Consider the following 26,645-nt stretch of genomic DNA (forward strand, 5'->3'; position numbering starts at 1 on the left):
CCAAGCTGTGTGGATGACTGAAACCAGAGTGGGAGTCGTCGAAACCACCCCTCAGCCAGGCAAACACCTTCATCTCTTATCAAGGTTCTGTAGTCATATGATGTGTGTTTGTACTGGTGCCCAGGCCACTGGAGCCTTTCAGGAGGCCAGAAGGAGGTGTGGTACCATCGTCACAGCCCAGGCTGCAATACAGGAGGACTTGGTGCCTCACTGCTCCGTGTGCTGCCGGTGACCCTGCAGCACTTGGCAAGCAGGAGCAGCGTCCTCAACATTGAAGACACAGTGGGGCAGTCACCAGGTGGCCAGCACTGCTTCTCATCCCACTGAGGGGCCACCGACCCCACTGCTTGCCACGTCTGCCCTTCTGACGAGGTTGAACTCTTCAGCTTGGTCAGAAGAAGCCAAGTCCTATCCATCAGGTGTGGTGTGCCAGGAAAAGCAGAGGCAGGTCAGCGAGGAGGCGGCACAGGGCACGTGAGTGGTGGCGAGTCGGACCTAATGGGGTTTCTTTGCAAGCAGTGGGAGCAGCTAAAGCTGGTTCCTCCAAGCAGACTCCTGGGGGTGGCTGACAAGGGTGCTTTTCTTGATTTTCTGTTGAGCTCCTGTATGCATTGCCTGATAAAAGCTCAGCTCAGCTTACAGCTTCCTTTTTCCCTGGGGAGATTACCAAGTCTTTGGCTTCAGGTTTACTTCCATGTGAGCAGGGAGACCACAAAGGCACTGACTTGTGCTCTCTGCCAGCCTGTCCTGAACAGACATGCACATGCTGTCAGATTGTCACAGTTAGAGCAGGGTCACCTCCAGGGCTGGGCCACCCATTGCTGCTTGTCTGGGTGATGATGTCTGGGCTGCAGCAGAGCCCATGGGGCTCTAGATCTTAGTAGTCATGTCCCAACAATGCTGCATGGAAGCCAGTGCTGCATGAACCATATAATTCTTAAATGGAATCATAGAATCATAGAGGTTGGAAGGGATCTCAAGAGATCATCGAGTCCAACCCCCCTGACAAAGCAGTTCCCTACTCCAGGTCGCACAGGTAGGCGTCCAGGCAGGTCTTGAATATCTCCAGAGAAGGAGACCCCACACCTCCCTGTGCAGCCTGTGCCAGTGCTCCTCACCCTCACCGTAAAGAAGGTCTTGCACACATTTGTGCAGAACCTCCTGTGCTGCAGTTTCTGTCCGTTCCCCCTGTCCTGTCTCCACACACTGCTGAAAAGAGTCTGGCCTCGCCACTTTGTCCCCCACACCTCAGTTATTTATCAACCTGGATCGGGTCCCCTCTCAGTCTTCTTTTCTCAAGGCTAAACAGACCCAGTTCACTTAACCTTTCTTCATAGGGGAGATCCTCCAGGCCCTTCCCCATCTTTGTGGCCCTCTGCTGGACTCTTTCCAAGAGATCCCTGTCTTTTTTATAAATGGAATGGCTGCATGTGGCTGTAAGGCTGGTGGGAGATACGGGGATTTTGGCTTGTGTCTCTTCTGGGTGCTGGCCTGGAGTATGGAACACTGGTGATCAGAAACCATATTGAGTTTCAAGAGGGTAAACTGTAGTCACAGGCCTACACACTTGGCTTAAACTCCCAACCTTTATATCAGTCAAAATTAACTTTTAAAGTTGTATTGTGTAGTTTCTCTCCTTGTCTTGCAGATACTTTTTGTGATTTCATTCTGCTTTTGCTCACATGCATCACTTAAGCTAATGCCAGTCCTCCTGAGGACATGCAGGGGCTGAGACAATGAGCCAAGCAGATCTGTACAAATTCATACAGGCCAGGATTAATGCTAGAACTTCTCAGCAAAGATCCCTGTTGGCTCTGTCTCCAGCCCTGCCAAGTCCTGGCATGCAGGCAGATCCCCCTTGTAATGGGTTACAGTCTGACACAGGTGACAGGCAAAGAAAGGTTCCAGATGAGGAACAGCTTGGTGGTGGTTTCTGCCATTGCAGGTGGAGCCAGCAGGCCTGATCACTTACATCTCAGAACCCAAATCCACTCCAGATTAAAACAAGCATCTCACGCTCTCTGTGGAGCCTAATGATGAGCTTACAACTGTCTGAACTGCTTGTGAGGCATGAAGGCATTTGAGGTATCTCTTCATTTCCCCAAGTGCTGAGCTCTGTTTTTGCTCATCTGTGTTTGCCTTGCTCTTTGCATTAGGGCTGCTGGAAGGTGGCAGCATGGCTCGGAAGATGAGCATCGATGATCTGGAAGACCAGCTGCTCTGCCCCATCTGCTTGGAGGTCTTCAAGGAGCCCCTGATGCTGCAGTGTGGACATTCCTACTGCAAGTCCTGTGTGCTGTCACTGTCCGGAGAGCTGGACGAACAGTTCCTGTGTCCTGTGTGCCGCAAATCCGTGGACTGCAGTGCTTCACCACCCAACGTCACGCTGGCCCGGATAATTGAGGCACTGCAGACCCGGGGCGAGGCAGAGTCCACCCCAGAGTCCTGCCCAATGCACCACAATCCGCTGAGCCTCTTCTGCGAGGCTGACCGAGAGGTGATCTGTGGGTTGTGCGGCACCATTGGCAGCCATCAGCAGCACAAGATCACCCCTATCTCCACAGCATACAGCCGGATGAAGGTTGGCAGGCAGGGGGGGAGAGGTCTCCCTGAGGCAAGGGTTAGGATGTCTGTATCAGTCCCAGCCCCGAGTGTGGCAGTACTAACATCTCCTCTCCTTTAAGAAACAGGCTGAGATAGGTGCCAGTGTGGGCAGTATGGTCCTATAGCACAGGCACGTGTGGGGCAGGGACTCTGGGCTGGGGCCAGCCATTTCTCAGTCCAAGCATGTCCCTGGCCAAGGGGACGTGTTTTTGGTGGTTGAGCCACAGTGGGAGTAGGCCTTTCAAGATGGTTTACAAATACCATCAAAAGGAGTCTGGAGGTAAGGGCTGAAGTAAGGTGACACCGGAGGGCAGGAGGGGAGGAAAACAGGAGTACCAGCCTGGCAGAGTAAACAGTCCGTGTCCCCTGCCCAACATCACATGAAAGCCTAAGGAATGGAAAAGCACAGGTTCCCCTCAGCTCCTGACACCAAGGTGATAAGAGCAGGAGGCACCAGGAATGCGCATGCCTGAAGCAGGCTCCAGGATCAGCACTGACAAAGTGTGGCAGACTTGGTGCTGGCTGCAGCCGCTCACCTAGAGTGTTGTTTTCATGGGGTGCTAGATGTGGAGTGGAGCTGTAGTGCTCCTGGCAAGAGTACTTGGCCAGCAGCACCCAGCTCAGGGCTGCACTCTGAGCACTCTCTAAACTGTGACAACCCCAAATCAGACCAAAGATCGGCACATGCAGAAACCAAGACAACTCAGAAATTTAGGAGAGCGTGGCTTCTCAGGGATTCTTAAGGGGCTGGCAGGCACAGGGGCAGAACCCACAATCAAGTAGGATGCCACAAGGTTCCTCCTCCTGACAGCTGTTGCCTTCCTAGGAGGAGCTGTCTATGCTGCTAACTGATGTCCACCGGTGCAAGAGGAACCTGGATGAACAGTTCAGCAAGCTCATCAACAATAAAATCCGCATTGCGGTGAGTTCCACATGCGAAGGGAGACTGCTTCCCACACAACCCTTGGAGCAATTTCTGCTCCTAGGTCTCTTCAGCTCACCTCCTTCTATTCCTCTTCTTCTTTTCTCCCTTCCCTAGCACAGTAGGCAGGACTGTTCCCTGAGATTCTTGTTCTCCAGGAATACTGGTGATTAAAATAGCCCTATTTTCAGGATGGATTATGTAGCCCTCTCTGGACGCAAATCTGGAGGGGTTTTCCAAAGGGGTGATGTAACCTCACTGAGTGTCCTGGCAGGAGCCTGTTTGACCACATGTCCTTGGAGACGAGAACACATGAAGAACACCTTGCTCAGAGCAGGCTTCCCAGTCAGAATGCTGAGAGTTTCACAGCGAATTCACAGTTCATTTGGCTCTGTGTCCGTTTTCCATGCAGTAGACATCTCAAAGGGACCTCTCAGTATTCCTTTTTGAGGCTTGAGCTTCTGAATTGGGCTCCTTAGAAGCCAAATGAAACCGAAGCTGTGCTTCTCCCAACTTCACGGAGGACACAGGTTGTTCCCTGGTAGCAAAGGAATCCAAAAGCTCTTTCAAGGCTCTAATGAAGCGAGTTGGGACATCAAGACAAAATCTTGGTGGAGAGAGGTGTTTGAGGGTGCCATGGTGCTGAGAACAGCAGGCTGAAATTATATCCTGCCTCTCAGAAGAGCTGCCCTTTATTTGTCAGACAAATGGAGGGCAGCATGGTGGAGCACATAGAATTTGCTGGTGGCATCTCTGAAACTAGAAAGTGAGTGAAAAAAAATGTAGCAAGGCAGTCCTGCAGAGCCATTTGCTGTCTCCCTCCAGAATGAGGCAGATGTCTTCAAGTGGGTGATCCGGAAGGAGTTTGAGGAGCTGCACAGGTACATCGATGAGGAGAAGGCCACCTTCCTGAAGAGCGTGGAGGGGAAGGCAGCCCAGCTCATCACCTCCATTGAGTCCCAGGTCAAGCAGACATCAGATGCCCTGCAGAGGCTGAAGGACATACAGAGCATTCTGGAGACAATCAGCAATGAAAGCCAGCTTGATTTCATTCGTGTGAGTGTGCTCACTGGTGACTGCCTCAGGAAGGTGGTGAGGGTCAGCCAGTTCTCCCACCCTCAGCCCACAGCTCACAGCCCTTGGCCCTTCTCTGGGCAGTGAGAACCCTTGCCAAACATAGCTAGTGCACCAGAAAGTGTGAGATGTAGGTGCCTTCTGTTCAGCCTAGGCTTCCCCAGATGGCAGAGAGCTGTCCATCAGAATACATCTCCCAGGAGAGGAGAGCCCTGGCCTCTCTGGCCCAGGACATGGATGTATGGAGCTGTGACCGTGCAGAGGAGCTGCTGTTGTATCAGTCTACCACCACTGACTAACTTTTTCTTGTCTTTTCCAGAAATACAGTTCCTACCAGTTCAGGTGAGTGATGGGACGCAGCAGTACACAGCACCAATGGGAACAGCATTAACTAGGCCAGTGAACACCTCAGCATTGCTGGGGTAGCCTGGTGTGGGCACACTGCCCTGCTCACTTCTGTGGGCATTGCTGCTGTGATGGAGAGCCACAGCCAGAGCCATGCAGGCAACCCCAGAAGAGGGCAAAGGCAGCTGCAGAGACACCAGCGGCTCCGTCACACACAGCAGAAGGTGAGAAAAGAACACACACTGCTCCCATCAACCTTTGTCATTGCTGCCCTTGTTTTTTCAGGGCAGAGCTTCCAAGCCTACACCCAGCTGATGGTCCCTTTAGTCCCATATCCTTCAAGCCTTGTTTCCATCAAGATGACATCAAGATGACTGTGTGGAAGCGGCTGCACCGCCATGTCCTGCCAGGTACCAGCTTCCCCAGTTGGCACTGCACTGGCTGCTATGGCTTCAGCAGCATGTGCTGCCGGGACAGGCTGCCCAGCCAGCATCACACTGTCCTGGCCTCTGCCCTGCTCACCCCTAGCAGAGCTCGAGGAGCAACAGCCGGGCCAACATCTCATGCTGGCAGCGCTTACTCTGGTGTCTGAGCAGTCTGCTCAGTTTCAGCAGCATGCCCAGCAGCATGCCTGGAGTCTGTCTGCTTTCCTTTCAGCTCCAGAGATGCTGAAACTGGACCCAGTGACAGCACATCCCCTGCTGGAACTCTTCAAGGGTGACACGGTGGTGCAGTGTGGGCTGTTTCAGCGCCGCGACAGCAACCCCAAGCGTTTTGACTCCAGCAACTGCATCCTCACCTGCAAGGGCTTCTCCTGCGGCCAGCACTACTGGGAGGTGATTGTGGGCACCAGGAACCACTGGCGCGTGGGCGTCATCAAGGGCACGGTGAGCCGCAAAGGGAAGCTCAGCAAGTCACCCGAGAACGGCGTGTGGCTCATCGGCCTCAAGGAAGGGAAAGTCTACGAGGCCTTCAGCACCCCACGGGCTACGCTGCCGCTGAGCGCGCGACCGCAGCGCATCGGGATCTACCTGCACTACGAGAAGGGCGAGCTCACCTTTTACAACGCCGATAGCCCCGACGAGCTCAGTCCCATCTACACCTTCCAAGCGGAGTTCCAGGGCCAGCTCTACCCCATCGTGGACCTGTGCTGGCCGGAGCGAGGGCCCTTCTCTCCTCCCATCATCCTGCCTGCGCCCGCTGCCGGCCGGCACTCCCAGGGGGTCCCCGCGGCGGAGGAGCCCACCAAGCTGTAGGGCTCAGCACCGCGGCCCTTCCCAGCCCCGAAGCTTGGTGCCCAGCCCAGCCCAGCCCTTCCCCTGTCCCTCCCAGCAGAGCTCCCAGCGCTGAGCCCCGTGCCGCCGTCCCCGCGTCCTGAATAAAGCCGGTGTCACGCTGCCCGGGCCGCGCTGATGTGAACGCTCGCGCGGCGCGGGGTGGGGGCGGGGCCACAGCGCGCGCGGTCAGACGGAAGGCGGGCCGAGGGTGGCCGGGGGGCGGGGCGCTAGGCGGAAGTGACGTAGTTTTCAGCGCGCACGTGGCGCTATGGCGCTGTACAGCGCTGCCGCCGCCGTGCTGAGCGGGCTGGAGCGCGGCGAGGGAGGCCTCAAGAGCCTGGTGTACGGCAGCGGCTTCCCGGTGCGCAGCGGGGTCAGGGCCCGGGGGAGCGGTCTGGGGAGGGGGCGGCGGCGGTGGTGGTGCCGGTGCTGAACGCCCGGCTCCCCGCCCCGTAGCACGCCCGGCAGCTGTACGCGCTGGTGGCCGAGACGCTGCGCTACGGCCCGGTGCTGGACGCGCTGCTGGACGGAGCCGCGCTGCTGCGCGTCGAGAAGAAACTGCCGCCGCCGCTGGCTAAGGTGAGGGCCGGGACCGCGGCGGGGTCGGGCTGCAGGGCCGCGGCGCTCCCCGGGCGATGGGCGCTCACCGCCTTTCGCAGGTGCTGGTGTACGATCTGCTCTTCGGCAAGGGCCTCAAGTGCGGCGGCCGCTGGAAGGCGCTGGTCCGGCGGCACCGCGCGCGGCTGCAGGCCGAGCTGGCTCGGCTGAAGGTGCGGCGCGGGGTGAGCCGCGACGAGGACCTCCTGCAGCCGGCGCCCGGAGCCGGGCCGCCAGGTGAGCGGCTGTGGGCCGGGCGATGCCCACCGCGGCGGGGCCGGTACTGACCCCGCGCCACGCAGCCACTCAGGTGCCACGCTATGTCCGGGTGAACGTGCTGAAAACGTGCGTGGATGACGTGGTGGAGTTCTTCAAGCGCCAGGGCTACTCCTTCCTGGGCAAGGCGGGCAGGTGGGTGAGTGGCAGAGGGATGGGACTGGGGGTGTCCATTGGCATGCTCCTGCTTTCTGCTTCTGGGCGCTGCCTGGTGCTAGAGTGGGGCAGAGGTGTGGGATGGGGGGGGTTCTGCATCTGTGCTCTGGTGCTGAGTGTGGTAAGGTTGAGCTGTGCTCATCTCTTATCCATGTGGGCAGTTTGGAAGAGCTGAGGACCCTTTCCGGGAAGAAGTTCATATTGGATCTTCACCTCCCGGAGCTGCTGGTTTTCCCTCCACAGACGGACTTCCATGACAACCGGCTCTATACGTCAGGACACATCATCCTGCAGGACAAGGTTGGCAGCTGGGGAGCAGGAGGTTGCAGTGTGGGGGGCGGCCACTGACAGGAGTGGGTGCTCAACCTTTTCCTACATGCCAGGATCTGGATTTGGGGCTGTTTTGTTGCGGTGTTTACTTGTAGCTTAAGCAGAAGCTATGCGTAGGCTGAGGCTGTGGGGATCCCACTCAGCTTTGCTTTCATAGCCTGTAGGTGAGGGGTAGATGACTGTGGCACGCACTGTAGGAACTCTCTGCAGGGAGCTGGGCTGTGGTCATGCAATGTTGCTTCCACCATTTGGGAAGAGCCTCCAGCCCCAGAGCTGGGAGTGGGTGGTGGGCAGCAGCAGATCTGGGTTCAGTTCATGCATGTGAGTCCATAGCATTTGCTGTGTCCCAAAGAGGATGTGGGGGTCCCAAAGAGGACTGCTGCAGAAGCTGCCATTAGCCCACGCCTTTCTTGGTGCCCTGTCCTTCTGCAGGCCAGCTGTCTGCCAGCCTTCCTCCTCAGTCCTGCTGCCGGCTCCCATGTGATTGATGCCTGTGCTGCCCCTGGGAACAAGACCAGCCACCTGGCTGCCATACTGAAGAACAAGGGGTGAGTGCAGGGCTGCCATGTGGCAGGGCCACAGCAGACTGTGGGTGGCCCAGTTCTGAGGAGGTTGAAGGGCTGAGGTAGGAAGAGCTGCAGATGCATGCTGGGGCTGTGGATGCATCTGAGCAGCTTGCACAGCCTTTGGGCTGTGCAGGGTGTTCACACACCTTGGGCACTGAGCTCTTTTTCAGGCATATATTTGCCTTTGATCTGGACACCAAGCGCCTGGCTACCATGAACACCATGCTGATGCGGGCAGGGATCACCAGCTGCAAGCTGGCTCAGCAGGACTTCCTGACAGTCGATCCCCACGATCCCAAGTACAGCAAAGTGAAATATATCCTCCTGGACCCGTCGTGCAGCGGCTCAGGTAACGTGGGAGCTTTGGCCACCTCATCTGCTAGTGGCTTCAGCTGGGTTCTCCTTGGGTGGACCCATGGGCAACGGCTGCTGTCCCTGCAGGGATGGTGGCCCGGCTGCCACTGGAGGAGGCTGCCCCGAGCGCGGAGCGGCTGCAGGCGCTGGCGGGCTTCCAGCGCAAGGTTTTGAGCCACGCACTTCGCTTCCCGGCGGTGCAGCGCCTGGCCTACTCTACCTGCTCAGTGCACCGGGAGGAGAATGAGGATGTGGTACACGCAGTGCTGCGGGAGCAGGGATCGGCCTTCAGGTGCCCCTGTCTGGGGAGGATCAGGCCCCGGGGAGTATTACTTGTGATAGTTCTGTGTGTTGCTGCTGGGCTCAGCACTGTCCCTTGACCCCTCTGCAGGCTGGTGAGTGCGTTCCCATCCTGGCCCTGCCGAGGGCTTGCTACCTTCCCAGGGGCTGAGTGCTGCCTCCGTGCCTCTCCTGTGGATACACTCACGCAGGGCTTCTTCGTGGCCATTCTGGAGCGCTGTGGGGAAGAAGCTGCTCTCCCCAGGTGCAGGAGATAGGAGGGACATGGGCCCAGGGCTGCCTGGGTGCCCAGAATGCATTGTCTTCTTGGTGAGGGGGCTGTGGAGTTTTGGAGGTGGCATGAACCACTCAAACTGTTGCTCTTGTGTGCAGCTCCCTGCCTGCAGGCACAGAAGAGAACCTACAGCAAGAAGAGGGAATGGAGCCAGGAGCAGCACCTCCCAAGAAGAAGAGGAGGAAAAAGCAACGTGTGAAGGCATGAAATAATTCTAGGAGCATGCAGCCCCTTGCTGGGACTGGTGGGGGCTGTTCTTCCAGTGCTGGGCTGCACTGTGGCCCTTGTGCTGAGTAACAGAAATAAAGCTCTGCACCAGTTGCTGGCTTGGTGAGCTGCTGTACTCCCTGATCCAGTCCTGAGCAGCAGTGCTGGTGCCCCCTGCTTCACACACAGGCAAAGGAAACTTCCTGCTGCCATAGGGGTGGCCCCAGAACCAGACATGGTGTAGGAATTCCAACAGTGACGTTGTTTCTGTATCTTCTGGTGCTGGATTGCTCCAGGTGGAGTAACAGCATTATAGTACTTCGTAGTCCCTAAGAACCCCACCTTTATCTGGGGTTTCAGAAAAAGCTTTTGATGTGCAGTGATAAACTATTAATGGTCCTTTGGGGGCATTCTCTGGTCTGCGTGTGCAGTGCACACCTGCCCCTCTGTGTGGCCTTTAGGCTGACAGCTGAGTGACAGACACAGCCACGGTGCTGGGGGGGACGTGAAGCAATTCTGTGCCCCTGCAGCACCCTGCGTGTTTGAAGGAGTGAAGCACTGTGCAAAGCAGAGGGAGCTGGAAAACATTACTTATCCCAAGTAATGTACAGCCACAGTGTCTAGCCCTCAAACAAAAGCAAGCCAGATATGAACAGTCATTTTAAATTGGTGACACAAGAAGCAAGGAGAAAAACATTGCATGTTCACTCTAAATCCTTACCAGCCACACCAGGAGTGGTCTAAGCCTCCAGTTTTGAGCAAGAACCCAGCTTTGCCATTCCCATGCTTCAGCCCAAGCAGTGGGGAGAGGAGAGCCTGGCTCAAGGCCTGGCCCTGCTGAGGCCTGGGGGTGTGCTGGAGCTCTGCTCTTGCTAGAGGCAGCCCAGAGAAGGGCAGAGCCAGCAGTCACTGCCCCAAGGGTGCTCTCAACTTCACTTCCTGCTTGTCACCCCACTCTGCAAGCTGGTTCTACCTGGAGCCCTAAGGAGGGAGATTAAGGGGCAGACCCTGCCCCAGTGAGGCCAAGCAGCCTGCCAGCCCCTGAGCGCCTTAACTGCGTTCACACAACCTTAAGGGCACGTGCACCCAGACTGGCTCCTTCAGTACTTCCCAGCCATGCTGGGGCTGCCCTGCAGCAGGCTCCTACATCCCTTCAGCTCTTTGCAGAGAGCCAAGGACAGCCCCATTCCAGCTGCTCTGAGCAGCCCCAGGAGATGCAGCAGCCTGCAGCTGTGCCCTCAGCCCTCCTCTCCCAGCAGGGGGGTACCTCGTTCCTGCCAGCCACAAGAACCACTCATCAGTCCCCAGCCACGCGAAAGCTCCTGCTCCTCAGCTTCAGAATAAAAAAAAAGTTTATTCACAACAACCACATACATAACCTTTGAGAAACGAGGACATGTTGTTACAGCCTGGGAGGAGCACGCAGCACCAGCCCCAGGACACAGCCACGTTTCCCCTGCACAGCTGTGTCCCAGTGCACAGCCACTGCCCCGGGGTGGAACAGAACAGGGAAACTACCAACAGCGCTGCAGCATCTGCACCTCTCTGAACCAAGCTTGAAGGAATTCAAAGGCAATTTAGCTTAAATATAAAAATAAATTCTTATTTTGTTAAAAAATGTTTAAATATTTTTTTTCCTTTTTAGTTTAGTCTTCAGCAGACACACACACTCACACGGCTCGGAGAGTAAAAAACCTGGCAGCCAGGCATTACTGGAGGCAGAGGGGAGCTGCAGGCACAGCTTTCTGCCACAGGGACCTGAGCCCCAACTGTCTCTTCTCCAGAGATCCCAGGGGTGAGGGGCACAGGGGCAGCACCGCAGCTCCTCAGAGCTCATAAGAACTAATGGAGGGGGATGAGCTCAAAGATTGATTCCAGTCAGGGGAGGGGGCAAACCCACCAGCTCCTTCCATCAGAGGTACCAAAGGAGCCTGAGGTGGTAACACGGCTCCAGCCCAGGAGAAGGGGTCCAGGAAGAGAAGAGGCTGCAGGAGCCAGGCCCCTGCCCCAGCTGCCTTTCTTTCAGTCACAACAAAAGGACAGAACTCACCCAGCATGAGCAGCCATGCAGTGATGCTACTGTCAACATCCAATTAGCCAGGGTGCATCCCCCACGAAGGGACAGGCACCCCAAAAATAACTCCAAACAGCAAATCCGGCATAACCAACATGCCGCCACGCACACGGTTCAGTTCTTCCTCCAAACTCGATTCAATGAGTGCATTACAATAGGAACACAATCAAAGCAGAACAGACAGGGCTTTAAGAGAGCGGGTGGAGGGAGCCCAGTGGAGACGTGGATCAGCACACAGAGCTGCCTGCTCCACGCCCCACACCTCAGCCACAGGCTTGGCAGGAGCTGAGAAGTTGTGAGGGTGGGCTCAGACCCCACCCACAGCTGCATCACCCCCTGGGACAGCAGGACAGCCATGCTCATGTGGCTGGGCACTAACACAGGACTATGCTCTGCAGAGATGGCAACCAACAGCTCCAAGCAGAGGGAACGCCTTCACCAGACCATGAGATTCAACAGTGGGGAAAGATTCCTGGGCCTGGTGAAGACCGCATCCCGCAGCTGAGAACTGTGACAGTGTGGTCACAGCAGCCTCAGGCTCTGAGCGTGGACATGCTGGTGCCATGCCAGGGGGTGATGGGCAGCAGGCTCAGAACATCTATAGGAAGCAACAGGGAAAATTTATACATTATGGAACATGGCAAAACAAAGTCAGGGAGGAAACACGGTGGATATGTACAGCAGTTCATCCAGCCTTGGCTGTGGAACTGTTCAAGTAAAAAGAGTTTGGTTTATCCTGTCCCAGCTGGCACCCATCACGGAACAGCCCAGCACCAGAGCCCCTGGCAACACACCCTGCTCCTCACACAGTGGCAGTGGGACCCTGAGCCCCAGATTACTTTTTGCGGGTGTGCTGTCGCCGTGCCTGCAGCCGCTGCCGAGCACCGGTCCTGGATCCCGCCCCGATGGAAAACGCTGGGGCCGATGGACCTGGAAGCAGAAAGGAGGCACAGGTCACAGCACAGCCTGGCAGAAGGGGAAGTGAAGAGCTAGGCTCTGCAGCGTCCTCGAGGTAACCTGTTGCAGGAAACTGCATCACAGTCAGCTCCTGCAGCCCAGCCCGCTGCTCTCTCACCACAACCCACCAGCCCACCCGAGCCCTTACCAAAGGAAGGGCCGACTCCTGGGAAGCCCGAGGCAGGAGCACTGGGTGTCCCGAAGGAAAGGCTGCTGCTGCCACTCCCCACTGTTCCTGGGATGGGTGCGCTCTGCCCAAAAGTGGGGGCAGGTGTTCCTGGAAAGCAAGAAACCACTGTAAGTGGGGCTGAGCACAGCCTCTGGATGCCAGCAGTACCATCAGGCACTAGGATGCACCCATTCCCCCCCAGGACTGGCCAAGCATCCCCACCAGGCACAGCCTCTTCCCCAAAGAAACTCTGGCTTTCTCATCATAATCCCTGTGCTATCCTACAATGGGGGAAGGTTAAAAGATTTCAATTTTCCTAGACCAAAAGTTTCCATGTACGTGGGCTGCAACTCCATGGGAGGTGAGATGTTTCTGTGGGGTAATGCCCTGGAGTCAGAAAGGAGAACTGCACTCACCAGCTGCAAAGGGTTCTGCACACTAGGAAATCCCTAATTGCTTTCAAATATCAGCAAGACTGATTTCTCATGCAGGAGAGAAATCAGCTGGGTTCAGCAGAGGCCTGGCACACTTAGAAGGGCCAAGAAGCACTGGACTGGCTACGGATCCTTCCCCTCCACTGCCAAGGGCACGTGCTCTGTGAGTGCCACCCCTCAAGGGCTGCAGAGCCTCTGGAGCTCAGCAAGGCTGGGACAGAAAGCAGCTCACCTCCAAACACGGGCTTGGTGTCAGATGTGCTGGGCACAGTGAAGGCAAATGGGGCACTCTGGCTCGGCGTTCCCAACGTGCTCTGTGCCAGGGAAGAACCAAACGGCGCAGCAGCTCCGCTCTGCCCAGCCCCAAAGCTGAAGGGCACAGCAGGTGAGCCACCGCTCAGGGTGGGTGTGCTGAGCCCAAAGGCACCGGCAGAGTGGCCTGGCTGGGTGGCTGCCCCGAAGGTGAAAGGAGACGGTGTCATGCCGAAGACAGCAGTGCCAGCGCTGCTGCTCGTGGTCTGGGTGCCGGAACCGAAGCTGGCTGTGGTAGAGGAGGCCGTTCCAAAGGAGAAAACCGATGTGGTCCCGAACGCCGCCTGAGTGCTGCTGGTGCCAAAGGTTGGCGGAGCACTGCTGCCAAATGCTGGCTGAGTGGTGGACTGGGCCGTGGGCACCCCAAAACTGAACTGGGGGGTAAAGCTGACAGGGCCTGCAGCGGGCTTGCTGGTGGACAGCTGGCTCACCACAGCACCAGCACTGAACGTGGGCTGGCTCGCTGCCCCTGAGTAAGGCAGCGGCTTCGCACTCGTGCTGAAACTACTGCCAAAAGCTGAACTGGAGGAGCCAAACGTCAGAGCTGGTTGGCCTGTGGTGGCTGGGGCAGAAGACATCAGTGTGGTGCTCCCAAACATGCTGAAGCCCACAGTAGTGGTAGGCGCCGTTGAGCTTGCAGGTGCTTGGCCAAACGCAGGGCCTCCTGAGACGCTGGTGGTGGCAGCGGCAGTGGATGGAGTGGGCTTTCCAAACTGGAACACTGGCCCTGGGGCAGCAAAGCTAGCTTCTGTGCTTGTGGAAGAGCTGGCCAGGCCACCAAACGTGAAGGGCTGTGATGTGCTAGTGGCTGCAGTGGCAGCCACTGTCAGGCTGGTGCTGGTGGAGGCAGGCGGGGCGAGTCCAAAGCTGAACACTGGTTTAATGGTGGCATCTGTGGAGGAGTTGAGCGTGGTGGCGGTCGTAGCTGCAGTGGTGAAGATGCCTTTCGGCAGAGCTGTGAATCCCACCAGCGTGGCTGTGGAGGCTGCTGGCACTTCTGCAGCTGAAGCTGCCTGTGACAACGGTTTGAAGGCAAAAGGAGAAACCTTCGCTGGAGATGAAGCCGCTGTCACACTGCCAAAGATGGGCTTGAACACAGTGGTGGTGGAAGGCGTCGAAGAAGGGACTGAGCTCACGGATGTGGTGACTGCAGCAGAGATGGCTGCTGTACTCGGTGACACGCTCTCGCTTTTCGGCAAAGCACCAAAGATGGGTTTGAAGACAGGGGTCGTGGTGGGCACCGCAGCAGCTGTGGTCACTGCTGGCTGGCTGGCAGGAGGGGTGGCTGGTGCCCCAAAAAGGATGTTCGGCTTCGGCACAGAGGGGGGTTTGCTGGGGGTTGGGCCCAGCTCTACAGTCACAGGAGGTGCCACGCTGCTGGAAGGCTGTGTCCCCGAGGGAGGGGAGACAGAAAGGGCAGGAGCAGGTTTGGTGTCAGCAGATGCAGGTTTGGTGTCAGCAGATGCAGGTTTGGTGTCAGCAGATGCAGGTTTGGTGTCAGCAGATGCAGGTTTGGTGTCAGCAGAGGCTGCAGGTAGAGAACTTGACTCCAGTGACACGGCAGGAGCAGGCAGCTGTGACGCTGATGAAGATGCCTGGAATGCTATTGCAGCTCCAGTGGAGTCTGGAAAGGTGAAGACTTTTTTTTTTAAGGCACAAGGAGTAAATATAGAGAGCTTTTCTGCCAGGCAGACACTGGTTCTGGAAATGTTCCCAGAGATCCAACCCCCCAGACTTCCACAGCTCACACCAGGACCACTGTCTGCATCCCCCAACTAACCCTCCAGGTTCAGAGCAATTTAAACAGCAATCTTCCAGCCTGCCTTCCCCAGAGGGAATGCAGAGCTGCTGTTAAGCCTAAGCTTGCTCTGCCACAGTCCCTTCTGTTGACCCCTTCCTCCTCACCTGCTGTCACAGGTGCAGCCTGGCTGCTCTGCATCTTCTTCAGGCTGTCCAGGAGCAAGTTGCTGCTGGCTGGGACAGGAGCTGTTGACACAGCAGCTGAGGAGGTGCCTGTGGTCACTGTAAATGCCAATGGTCTGGACACAGGTGTGCTTTCTGCAGTGGTGCTGGGGACTGGATCTAACAGAAGGAAGCAAGAAATAAGCATCTGTAAACTTGCTGTGGGAGACCACTCATTAGCAGAGCTTCCCCAGAAGGAGGAAAACTGCATCAAAATCCCACAGCTCTGGGGGCCCTCAGCAACCATCCTCTGGGACACAACCACTATCAGCCTGAAGGCTCTGACCATCCTCAGACCCAAGGACCAGACAGGACTCACCCGGGAGCAACCCCTGGTCTGTGCAACAGATGCCCCACTGCCAGTCAGCCTCCTCCCTGGGTTCCTACCCCTCCCCGCCCCCTCCTGGCCCCACAGGTGCCCACAGCCCTTACCAGCTTTATCCTCCAAGACTTTGTTGAACCTCTGCATCACTGCTGCCTTCTCTGCATCCAAGTCCTCTGATGTGATGGAGTAGCCCAGCTGAGGTGGTGGGGGCTGCCAAGAGAGAGCAGCAGCTTAGCTCCTTCTCAGGGAAGCCGGCAGAGCTTCTCTGAACATGTGGTGAAGGCTGGCCGTCGCAAGACCCATGAAGCAGCTGGTTCTGCTGCAGCACGCCACTGTGGAGCTCTGGTCCCCACTCCGCAAGACCCCGGCTTGGCGCTGAGGGCACGGCCTTCCCCAGGCCATTACCTGGTCCGGCAGCAGGCGGCACAATCACACACAGCCCACCAGACACTGGGGCTGGGGATAGCGTCACTTCCCACTCCGCCAAGGACAGGGCTTCCTTCCTGAGGGCAGGCAGGTCAGTCTCCCCCCAGCCCTGCAGAAATTGCAGTGAGCACATTCTATTGCCAGAGGAGGGCAAAAGGGGTTGCGAGACAGCAACGTACCAGCACCAGCTGCTCCCCCTGGTGAGATGACAGCAACTGGATCTCCCGTTTGCGCTTTCCACTGCTCCACAATGCAGTCGGTGAGCTCAGGGAATCGCACTTCCTCCGTGCAGATGTCTCCACCACTGCTAAAGGAGACAAGTCAGAGCCAACTCTGGGCAGAGGAACAGACTGGCTTGTAGCAGGAGGGCTGTCCCTTCCAACTCTTGTTTGGATGACCCAGTCTGAGGGCAGAGCCAGGGGTACAGCTTTAAGCTGAGGACAAGGCTGTAAGAACCTGAAGAGCAGCTGTCTACAGCACATCCTGGGGCAGCCTGGAAGAAAAGCCTGCCAGCCTTCAGCAGGGCAGTAATTCCTTCCCCACCTCCACAGACAGCCATTGCAGTCTACCTACTGGAATAACAAACCAGGCAGACTACACGAGCCACATCAAGCGCGGTGACACAGGACCTGGGCAGCTAGTTGTGATGGACACAGGATGCCCTTGTTTTTTTTTTGGCTGAGAAAGCCCTGAACAGGCTCAGCCTGGAATCTGATCAGGGTGCTGCTTATAGCAGGGCACACCTTGCCCTGAGGCTGACACTAGGACCTGGTCCAGCCAAGGGGCTCCCCTTGCAAGCCAGCTTCCATACATCTGCTAGCACACAGCATCCCTTGCTCATCACCTGGAAATCCATTCAGGACAACAGAACTACCCCTGCACCAGCACACCCCAAGCTGCCAGGTGGCATTTCAAGCCAATCCTACCTGCAGACCTAAGAGATGTCTCACCCTGATTCTTGTATACACTAATGCCCACCCAACCCCACACTGAACTGGTGTCAGCTTATGCTCACCTTTCTCTGTCTGCAGCTCCTTGTCTGATTTTACTGGGGTGGAAGTGTTGCAGCAATGCAGCTCCTCCTCCCTGTACCCGTGGGAGAAAGTCAGTTAACAGTCAAACCATAGATGCAGCCCCATAACCTAGGAGGCCAAACACGCAAAGGAGTCCCACCAGCAACCTTGGCCCAGAAAGCAGCCCTTCAGCAGACCCTGAGACAGCAGGGCACAGCCCTGCACTTCCTGCACAAGCCCAAGAGCAGCTGAAGACAGAGAGCTGCTTCTCCCCCCAAGCCCACAGCTTGGTAGCAGTCTGCACAGCCTCAGTGCTCTGCAGGACAGATCAGCCTCAGGGTAGCAACCAGCAGTTTTGAACAGGAAATGCCATCTCTCACAGGCTCCTCTCCTTTCAGTGCATAAGGCTGTGTCATTTTTGGTTCTGACTGAAGCTTTTCCTAGCGAAGCCAAGTTCTCTGAGCCAGGACAGAGAAGCACAATGGCTTACACTCCAAGACAAGCCCCAGAATGCAATCCGATTTCACATATTTTGTGTAGCTCCTGTGAATCACCTTTGAGGAGACAGTAATAACCAAAACCTTCTTCCTTCCGAGTTCTGGTGGCTCGTGGAACCCAGACCACAGCAATGCCACAGCAAAACAGCACCTCTGTGGTAACCTCTCAACACTTCATCTCTAACCAAGTCCCAGAGCGGGGCAGGGATGTGGGCAGTGCAGTGCTGCTGCTCCAGCACTCCCCCAGGACAGCAGTGTGACAAGGTGGCAGGGACCTGAATTAGTGCAAACCAATGGGACCACCACACCAGTGGGCCACCAGCGGTCAGTGTTTCAGAAACAGTCCTGGTGGGACAGAGGAACCTGCCCTCCTCCCAGCTGGCACAGTGGGCTGGTTACCTGGCTTTCTTGAGAGGCCACTCTGGTGTCTGGGGACGCGAGGACGCAGGGCTGGACAGTGGGGACACGCTCATACCACTCCTCTTGCACAGCTGCAACCCAGAGAAAGCAGTGATTCAGTGCACAGACAGGGAGGAAGGATTGCGTCCCTCTCTCCTGCTCTCTTTTAACGCTGAAAACCCCTCTTCCAGGACAGTGCCCAATTCGCTCACAGCCTCACTTTCCCTCCATCTCCACCACGCTCCCCTCCACAGTCTGCAGAGCACTGCAGGGTTTGCCCACACCAAATTGAAACTGAGAGGAAGCAGCCTCTGGGCCTCAATGGCCAAGAAGGAAGACGCTGCCAGTCAGGGACAGCTGTGGCCACTGTGCAGCGCGGGCAGTGCTGCCTGGTGCACTCAGGTGTTGTCACCTGTCCCTGCCAGAGGACAGATTCCACTCCAAGAAACTCACCCTTCCCAAGGCTTCTTCCACGCTATTATTCCACAGAGACAGCACGGCTCTACTAGCCACAGTGATGTCCCACCATCATACCCACGGGCCTGCCCATTCAAGCAGTGTTTTGCTATAGCTCTCCAGCTGTCAAAGGGAGCTGGGTCAGAGCAGGAACACACGGCTGTGACCTGTACTGACTCCAGCTGAAAAGGTGGCAGTGCATCAAAGGGATTATTTTTGCCTCTCTCCTTTTTCTTGGATCTTGTCACACCAATATCACCCCCCTGCACTGACACTGGTACTGGGTTTGAGTCACACTGTGGTCCCAGAGGGTCGAGCTGCTGTGTACCACACACGGCCACAGCAGTGCCCTTGGGAGTGCTTCCTACCTGCACGATGCCCTGGCTGGAGCTGTAGGAGCTGGCGATGGCATTGCGGGAGGAGCTGGAGATTCCACCAGTGTATGTTTTATTGTGGGGGCTCATGGAGGAGGTGCGTGACCTCTTGTTTGAGCAGTCATCGGGGCAGTTCAAAGCAAGGCCCCTCTTCAGAGAGCCAGGCCTGCAGAATGTTGAAGAAGATTTCAGCATTTCCCCACCACACTACCTGTGGGCATTTTCATAGCAGGGCACATCGAGGGAGCAATGCAGCTCTTTTTTCACAGCACACAGCCCAGGAAGAGGTCCCCACAGCAGCACAGCCCCGTGGCCCCCAGCCTGCATGCACCCACTTAGCACAGTTCTGGGTGATGCCACGAGGTATGGCCACCACTGCCCTTTGCGGAAACTGAGCTCCACTAGCACCTTGCCCAGTGCCTGCAGGCTTTCATACTCATCCCTCAGCTAACATCAACTGCTTTTGGCCCAACAGGCACTTACTTGGGTATGAGAGAGGCAGAGGCACCATTGGCAACCAGGGGCTCAAACGCCGACTGCCCACTTCCACTGCTATCATGGCGCCTGCAGGAGAGAGGGCAGAAGCTGAGACAGAAGGAGGCAGCAGGGAGGAGGATGCGCTCCCAGCCCAGCCACAGGAGCCTGTCCATGCAGGCTTAGCACCGGGAGAGCACACACCCTGCTCTTCTGCCACCTAACAGCCAGGAAAAAGGTTTCCACCATCCAAGTCCTGCAGATTTTCTCCCCACCCAGCCCTGTGTCACTGATTCTCAACCCCAGTTGCTTCCCCCCCCAAGCTCCAGCAGCTCTATCAGCTGCCTGCTGTGCTGAGTAGTTTTGATTTAACAAAATCTTTGTTCAAATCTGTTATTTAAAGCTGAAACATTTCAGAGAGGCTGAGCAGCACATTTTTGGAATGAATTATTTTGTAGCTCAGGTCTCTTACCCCTTCCTAGCCAGCACCCTGGATGGTTTGAGTCTTCCTTTGCTAGAACAAAACCTGGAAGCCTCACAAGTCCTGTCATTATGCTGTGCTGGAGGTGTCAGGCCAGCCCTGTCACTTAGCCCAGGTCCCCTCCAGCCCCAAGCGACCTGACCTCACTGTACATGTGACCCAGTGCTCTCCAGCTGATGCGGGCTCCCTTCTACCCTCAGACATTACAGGTTTTCTACCTACAAGCATTCTTCATGCTGGCCAGTTGTCAGTGCCTTCAAAATGATTGGCTTTTGTCACAGACTCAGATACTGGCATGTTGGACAAAAGAAAAAAAAGCTTGTGCACCCACCCTGCATCATCCAGCTCAGCTCCTGTGGGTCTGACACACCAAGCAAAGGTGAGAGTTCAGGGAGCAGAGAACCAAGGCAACACATTGCACGAACAGTCACACAGACTGCAGCAGAGCTCAGCATCCAGGACGTACATCCATCCTTCCTAATGTGCACTGCACCCTTCTCTCTTGTAGCTCAGAGCTGGAAATCACTGTCTTTGACTAATGGAAACAAAAGCCTTGCTGTCCCTTTTGCCTTTCCCTGCTCTTGCTGGTTACAGCACAGGAAGCACGCTGAACTTTTAAAGCACCTGGAACCCTAACATTCAGGAACAGCAGCAATCCCTGACAGGAAGAACTTCAGGTGCCCTGACAAGAACAGTTCCCCTAAAGCCCACAGACCACATGGGGACAGCAGCCACCTCCCTCCAGTGCCTCCTTGCCAGGCATCCCCCTGAGCCACCTCCATGCCTCTCCATCCCCAGCACAGTCGGGAACACACCTGACCCACAGATGCATCCAGACAGAGAAAAAACACATCCCTCTGAGTTCAAAAAGGAGGAGCACCAAAAGGACCTAGGCCCCGGCTGGGCAACGGGGTGAACAGCAGTGGGACACACAGCATCCACTGCCATGGAAGAGCCAGACCCATTTCGACCTGCCTAACACACAGGCAGCGCACTGCCGGCTCATTACCTTCTCTTGCTCTCATGATCGTTACCCAGCGCCTGCTCCTGCTTCTCCTCCTCCTCCACTGCTCTCTTCCTGTTCTTCCTGATGGCATCCAGCACCGTCTCCTTCGCACACGGGTCCGGGCTGCTGCTGGGCAGGAGGGCGGCGGGCGAGAGGAGCCGCTCCAGCCTGGGGTAGGGAAAGGGGAATACTCAACGCGGGGTGAGGGAAGGAGCGGCCGCAGGAGAGCCCGGTGCGCCGAAACCCGGGGCCGACCCGCGGTGCTCCCGCTCCACACTCACGTGGGGCTGCAGGCGGATCCTCCCGGCCGGCCGATGCGCACGGTGACGGGGCTGCGGGCCGGGCCGGCGCGACGCGTCCACGCGGAGCTCCTCCGGACACAGCTGTCCCAGCGGACGACGGGCAGCGCGCCCGGCACGGCGCTCCGGGACAGCGGCAGCGGGTAGCGGCGGCGCAGGGCCTGCGGCGGGGTGCTGCGGGACACGGAGCGTTCAGCGCCGGCCCCCACGGCGCCCCAAAGGAGCCCCACCCGCCCGCAGCCCCGCTTACCCCGGCCCCAAGCCCGGGCGGCGCGGAGCGGCCCTCGCGGAGCGGCCCAAAGGGGCGGCCGGGCTCCCGTTGGCGGAGATTTTGGCGGGCGCGTGGGGCGCGGGCGGGCCGGGCCTCATGGCACACCAGGCCCCCGCCGCGCCCAGAGCCGCCGCGCCCAGCAGCGCTCCCCGCAGTACCAGGCAGGACAGGGCCGCAGCTACGGCCAGAACCAGCACCGCCAGCGCCGCACCGCGCCGCGCCCAGGGCCCCGAGCCCGGCACGGGCCCCGCCATCCCGCGCCGCGCCCCCCGCCCGCCAGCAGCGGCACCCCGGCATGCACCGCGCGTGGGGGCGTGGCCTCCGGGAGGGGCGCGGCCTACACACAGGGCGAGGCTGCGCCCCTCGCCTCGTGGCCGCGCTCTATTGCGCGCTCCCGGTGCCGCGGCTCGGTCCTGGCTGCGCTCCGCGTGCCCGCCCCACCTGCGAAACCTTACAGCCGTCCTCGCCCCGCTCCGTCCCGTTCCCGCGGCGCCTTGCCCCCTCAGGCCTCGGTATTCCCAGAGTGTCGGGGCCGGGACGCGGAGGTCGGGGGGAGCCCCGCGGCACTGCCCGGCCCCTCGGCCCGCCCCCACCCGCACATCTCCTGGCGCAAGCACGCTGGGCCGAAGGCTTTATTTAAAAATCGAAACCGCACGGCGTTATCATACAATGACAAAGAATCCTGCAGCATCGCGCTCGTCCCCGCCGCCAGCCACGTGCTGCGGGATGCTCCCGCCCCACGCACGGCCGAGTCACAAAAGAAAGAACGGCGTCGAGCCCCGTGTCCCCCCCCCCACCACCACTCCGGTCTGGCTGGACGCAGCCTGGAGGCCTGAGGTAGCTGGGGGCCCCGCAGCAGAGGGGTGGCTCAGCTCGTATTGCTTTGTGGGGCCGGGACATGGAGGTGCAGGGTGGTGTGACCGGCTGTAGGGCCACCAGCTCCTGCATGCGGTGTGGTGGTGTCACCCCCTCTGCTACCTGCGGTCGCCCCATGGCCATGCTGCTGGCAGGGGGTCCGGGCACGGATATGGGTGGAAGTCACAGCTCAGCTTTCTTCGGTCCCCAGTTGGCCAGGTAATCAATGCCAATCATTGCCTAAAGGGACATGGCTGAGTGCCCCAGCATCCGTGGGGCCCACACGGGGGTGCTCCTCCCCAGAGCTGGCCCCAGACCCATGAGGCAGCTGGGGAGTGCAGGGAGCCAAGGGCAAGGCTGCGTGTACTTGTGCACCACTCTGACCCCACCACCGTGCAATGAGCTGGGGGCTGATGTCAGAGGTCCCCCTGCCCTGTGAGCCCCCTGCTCCAAGGCACAAAGGTTCCCGGCTGGGGCTGGATGTCCAGCCCCACAGCCACCCCTACCTGGGGACAGAGGCATGGTGGGGCCACTCACTGAGGCTTTGGGGTGTGCTGGCTGCACCCTGAACCCTCTGCGCTGCCTTGGGTCATCCTGTGCCTCTGGAAGCAGATGTTGCCCAGCAGTGAGCTGAGCACCTTGCCCAGTGGTTTATTGCTGGCGTGAACACAGTGATGTGCCAGGGCAGCCCAGCTCCTCTGCTCCAGGCACTGCTCCACACAGGGCACTTGTGGGACATGGAGCCTGGAGCCCATCACTGCCCCGCTCCTGCCACCAGCCCAGGCCCTCCTCACTGCCAGTCTCCCCCCAGCATGGGGCTGTGAGCTCTGCAGGGCTCAGAGTGGGCTGCGGCTTTCCCCAGTGGGGCTCAGCACCCCACAAACAAGTCCCAGGCAACAGCACAGGCCCTGGCTCACATGGTGGCCAAAGGCACTCAGTGCCCCCACATGGGCTGGGGCCATGGGAGCACCAGGCCGAGCACCAGGCCCCAAGCTGGCCCAGCAGCACCAGCAGAGCTGGTCCTGGCTCTGTCACATCCCCATGGCCCCAGGCTCCTCATGGGGGGGGGGGGGAAAGCTGTGCTGCACCAGTTAATGCGTTAAGGCTGGAGAAGCAGCAAGAGGCAAAGGAAACCCGAATGCTCCCAATCCTCCAGAGCTGGGTCAAACAGTTCAGAGAAATCTGTGCAAAAACAAAACTAAAGGGTTAGAGACCACCCCAGAGACACCCCAAACAGCTCTAATAAATACACGTGCAGTTTACAGCTGGTGTGAGGCCAGGCAGCCCTCACTCCCAGCCCCAGGGGCTCCCTCGGCAGCGATGCAACTCTTGGTCCTTCAGTGCTGGAGGCGGCTCTTGGGGAATGCGGAGGATGTGTGCTTCGGCGTGAATTTTGCACCAGTTTATTGTGTGTCTTCTGAAAAGGCTGCACCAAACTGGGTCCTGGCTGACTGTTGGCTGCTCCTGCTGTGGCAGCTAATCGGTGCCTGGGAAGGAGATGGACAGTCAGGAGCTGTGAGGCAACAGAGTTCTGCCTGAGAGTCCCTCACATGCCCCAAGACCCTGAGGCTTTATGGCACTGCTCGAGGGCAGCAGCACCCATGGTACTCACCATCCTCCTCCCAGCCCTCTGCCACTCCTGCCAGCTCGTAATGCTTCTTGCGCAGCTCCCCCAGCTTCTGCCGCTCTTTCTGCAGCTGGTTTTCCAGCTCCAAAACTCGCACCTTCAACACAAAGCACACTGTTATTGTCACCCTGTGTCTCAGCTGCATGGCATTTGTCAACCAGCCCCACGCCCAAGTGTCCTGAGGTACGTCCCACTGATGGCTCTGGCAGCAAGAGGTGCCAAGAGGGGACGGTGCTCACTTGTGTGAGGCTGGGGAATGCTCAAGGAACAAATGGCTCCTTGGCAAGCCCAGCCTTCACCTTCATGTCCTGGGCTTCCTGCACAAGCTGATGCTGGTGCCTGGGTGTTGGCCTCATTCAATTTCTACATGCTCTACATGGGCAGCAGATGGGCATGGGGCCCCCAGTCATGTGTTTGAGCAATGAGAATCTGCCCGCAAAGTGGGGGAATGGCTCTGCTGAGCTGTAGTGCTCCCCTGCACAGCACAGCTTGTGAACCCACCTGACAGCCCAAACGTACTGGACACAGTGGGGCTGTGTTTCCAAAAGCCCAGAGGAAGCTCCTACCTGAGAGTCCATTTCTTGGCGCTTGATCTGCGTTAGTGTCATGCTAGAGAAGTCCATGCTATCTGCAGAGGAACAAACACCACTGCTGTGGGCCACTTCTGCAGTTCGACCCCCCAGCCCAGCAACACAGGCAGAACCCTAACCCTGTGTGTGCCAACCAAGTGCCATAACCACAGGTAGAGATCTGGGGGCAGGCCCACAGCCCCACACTCACCTTTCTCCTCAATCTGTGACTTCCCAGACTTGGTGGAGGCCACCACGCTGGCTGTGGCCTGGTTGACGCTCCGAGAGGCTTGCTGCAGCTTGGACAGGTTGGTGCTGTCCTTGTCCGCCTTCACCTGCCGGGGCCAAATGGAGAGCCGTGCTTGTAGGGCACTGTGATCCCAACTGAGGACCTAGAACATCACTGAGAGCCTGAGAGCACAGACCAAGGAACAGGTCCTTACCTTGGAGGCGGCCACCAGCTGCGCAGTGCTGGCTGCGATCTCATGGGAGCAGACCATCAGCTCCTCAAATTTCCCTTTCCCTTGCACCACCAGGTCAGCAGCATCCCTGCAGGAGAACAGGGAGGTGCTGGATCACCCTTTGAGCCAGCCCTGTGCTGCTGCCTGCTCACCTCTTGCCCTTATTGCCTTCTGTCCACTGCCAGCAGGACTCTGCCACCCTCCAGGTCACAGTAACTTACACTGTGACACTGACACTTACACCATGACAGTTGCTCCCCAGCCCACAGCCTTGGAGGCAGAGATGAGGCCCTCTGTCCAGCGGGAATTCTTGGCGTAAAACTCCTTGGGAGATGCTGCGCCCTGTGGGAGAGACAGAAATGATTATATGCTGGGAGCAAGGGGATGTATCCACACCCTAGGGTGTCAGGGCCCCAGACCTCAGCTCTCAGGATTTTCTTTGGGCTGTTGGTGTGAGTGGGAGCGACACCTAACCCCATGTGTCATAGACTCCCCTGTGTGCCATGTTCTCAGGATGAGGACTGCAAGGATGGCACTCACACCCTCTGGGCACTTAATTAAGACCCAGGGTGTGGTTCTGGGCTCCATGTTGACAGCTCTCCCAGCTGGCAGCCTGCTCACCCGTCCGCTCTCCACAATCTCTCGCTGCAGGTCCTTGGATGCCAGGACGAGCACCTGGATTGCCTGCATGAGGCCAGTGCAGGAGCCCAGGATCCTGCAAGATAAGCCCCAGTAAGCTGTGGGTCAGGGAGACCCCAGAGCCCTGGGGCAGACTTACAACACCAGGGCTTATGGTGTCTCCTCAGCTCCTTTCTGCACCCTTATACCTTATGTCCTCCTCCCTTTGCACTGGGATTTAAATCACCACTCACCTCTCATTCACTTCCAGTTTGACCCCTGTGTCACCAGCCCGGGCCTTGCTCAGCATCTCCTGGAAGAAGGGCAGAGCCATGCTGAGCTTCTTGCAGTGCTTGGCTGCCATGCCTGGCCTCATGCAGGTGGCACGGGGTGACCCTGTGGGGCGGCCCCAGCAGCACAGCTCACCTCGATCCGGGCGGTTGCAGTTTCGATAGCTGCCGAGGTGGCCGCCATCTCCTTGTCCACCAGATCACCCAGCTCCTCCTGCTCCACGTCCAGCCCTCTGGGTCGTAGCTCCTGGGGACAGCATGGAGTGTCCAGGGGTGATGCGGCCACTGCCACCACCCTGCCTGCTCCCTGAGGGCCACAGGCTCCTATCCCCATTCTCCACTCACGCTCAGGGTGATGCCCATACACCCACCTCCCCGATGGCGCTGATCCGGCGCAGGCAGTTGGTTACTGCAGTGCAGTTGGCACCTGCCACACTGCTCGAGTCCTGCAGGGAGCTGAGGTAGCTGACAGCCTCACTGCCGCACTGCTTGCATGTCTCCAGCAGCCCTGTGCAGGCAGCAGGAGGGGCTGAGGGGGCTGTCTGTGGGAATAGGGACCCCTGACCCCACGGATGGCGGCACTCACGGTCAGCGGGCTCCATCGGGGCCATATGAGAGGTAGCGCTGCCTTGTAGGATGGTGTCACTGATGAGGTGGGCAAAGAGTGCCACGCAGGGCAGCAGGGTGCTCACATCTGCAGGCACAGAGGGCTCAGCTGAAGCAGCCCAGGAGCCCTCTTGGCTCCTACATTTGCTTCCCCAACTCCCTTCTGGGCTCTGTAGTGCTTTGGCTGTGGGTCTCAGCCCTGGTCTCTCACCCTGTGTCACACAGGAGCTGCCCTTCCCACACAGCCAAGCTCTGCCTCACCTGTGCGGTTCACAAGGTATTTGCTGTGTGCATCCTGCAGCCTCTCCATGCACTCAGAGGCTGCCGACGTTGTGGTCAGGAGGTAATCTGCAGGCACAAAGAGACAGGACTCAGACGCAGGGCAGCACTTTGCCACGGCCAGGCTGT

The 26,645-nt window shown here is 58.0% G+C and overlaps 4 protein-coding genes across 5 annotated transcripts in view; 2 read left to right on the forward strand and 2 right to left on the reverse strand.

Moving 5' to 3' along the window:
* Nucleotides 1–147: 147 nt before the first annotated feature.
* On the forward strand, nucleotides 148–6,233 carry TRIM50 (tripartite motif containing 50). Its single transcript, XM_065731666.1, has 7 exons — nucleotides 148–474; nucleotides 2,157–2,581; nucleotides 3,431–3,526; nucleotides 4,352–4,582; nucleotides 4,920–4,942; nucleotides 5,231–5,355; nucleotides 5,603–6,233. The coding sequence occupies exons 2-7, from the start codon at nucleotides 2,177–2,179 to the stop codon at nucleotides 6,199–6,201; spliced, it is 1,479 nt and encodes a 492-aa protein (XP_065587738.1). The 5' UTR covers nucleotides 148–474; nucleotides 2,157–2,176; the 3' UTR covers nucleotides 6,202–6,233.
* Nucleotides 6,234–6,490: 257 nt separating this feature from the next.
* On the forward strand, nucleotides 6,491–9,515 carry NSUN5 (NOP2/Sun RNA methyltransferase 5). Of its 2 annotated transcripts, none has more exons than XM_065731695.1 (10): nucleotides 6,491–6,583; nucleotides 6,679–6,801; nucleotides 6,882–7,056; nucleotides 7,122–7,234; nucleotides 7,495–7,551; nucleotides 8,014–8,129; nucleotides 8,318–8,496; nucleotides 8,589–8,793; nucleotides 8,893–9,045; nucleotides 9,174–9,515. In XM_065731695.1, exons 1-10 carry the CDS (start codon nucleotides 6,491–6,493, stop codon nucleotides 9,280–9,282), a joined length of 1,323 nt encoding a protein of 440 aa, XP_065587767.1. In that variant the 3' UTR covers nucleotides 9,283–9,515. The 2 variants fall into 2 exon arrangements, with proteins under 2 accessions (XP_065587767.1, XP_065587766.1); XM_065731694.1 differs by having other exon boundaries at nucleotides 7,122–7,230; nucleotides 7,413–7,551.
* A 2,626-nt stretch (nucleotides 9,516–12,141) lies between these two features.
* On the reverse strand, nucleotides 12,142–21,465 carry POM121 (POM121 transmembrane nucleoporin). The gene is made up of 13 exons (XM_065731668.1): nucleotides 21,191–21,465; nucleotides 20,923–21,114; nucleotides 20,645–20,809; nucleotides 19,164–19,244; nucleotides 18,675–18,846; nucleotides 17,851–17,942; nucleotides 16,957–17,027; nucleotides 16,121–16,245; nucleotides 15,623–15,725; nucleotides 15,134–15,310; nucleotides 13,149–14,852; nucleotides 12,462–12,590; nucleotides 12,142–12,286 (listed from the first exon to the last, which is right to left on the reverse strand). The coding sequence occupies exons 1-13, from the start codon at nucleotides 21,463–21,465 to the stop codon at nucleotides 12,192–12,194; spliced, it is 3,381 nt and encodes a 1,126-aa protein (XP_065587740.1). The 3' UTR covers nucleotides 12,142–12,191.
* Nucleotides 21,466–22,016: 551 nt separating this feature from the next.
* The window catches only part of HIP1 (huntingtin interacting protein 1), a 34,087-nt gene continuing 29,458 nt past the window's right edge, over nucleotides 22,017–26,645 (reverse strand). The window contains exons 20-31 of the mRNA XM_065731669.1: nucleotides 26,499–26,585; nucleotides 26,218–26,325; nucleotides 26,003–26,139; nucleotides 25,768–25,878; nucleotides 25,596–25,654; nucleotides 25,345–25,438; nucleotides 24,965–25,065; nucleotides 24,706–24,811; nucleotides 24,474–24,597; nucleotides 24,260–24,321; nucleotides 23,679–23,790; nucleotides 22,017–23,553 (exon numbers count right to left, since the gene is read on the reverse strand). Of these exons, the coding sequence (XP_065587741.1) occupies nucleotides 23,543–23,553; nucleotides 23,679–23,790; nucleotides 24,260–24,321; nucleotides 24,474–24,597; nucleotides 24,706–24,811; nucleotides 24,965–25,065; nucleotides 25,345–25,438; nucleotides 25,596–25,654; nucleotides 25,768–25,878; nucleotides 26,003–26,139; nucleotides 26,218–26,325; nucleotides 26,499–26,585 (1,112 nt within the window). The 3' untranslated portion in view covers nucleotides 22,017–23,542. The remainder of the gene's footprint in view (nucleotides 23,554–23,678; nucleotides 23,791–24,259; nucleotides 24,322–24,473; nucleotides 24,598–24,705; nucleotides 24,812–24,964; nucleotides 25,066–25,344; nucleotides 25,439–25,595; nucleotides 25,655–25,767; nucleotides 25,879–26,002; nucleotides 26,140–26,217; nucleotides 26,326–26,498; nucleotides 26,586–26,645) is intronic.

The sequence above is a fragment of the Cyrtonyx montezumae genome, unplaced genomic scaffold (assembly GCF_038088225.1).
Source record: "Cyrtonyx montezumae isolate F1298 unplaced genomic scaffold, pur_monq_1.0 scaffold_15, whole genome shotgun sequence".
NCBI lineage: Eukaryota > Metazoa > Chordata > Aves > Galliformes > Odontophoridae > Cyrtonyx > Cyrtonyx montezumae.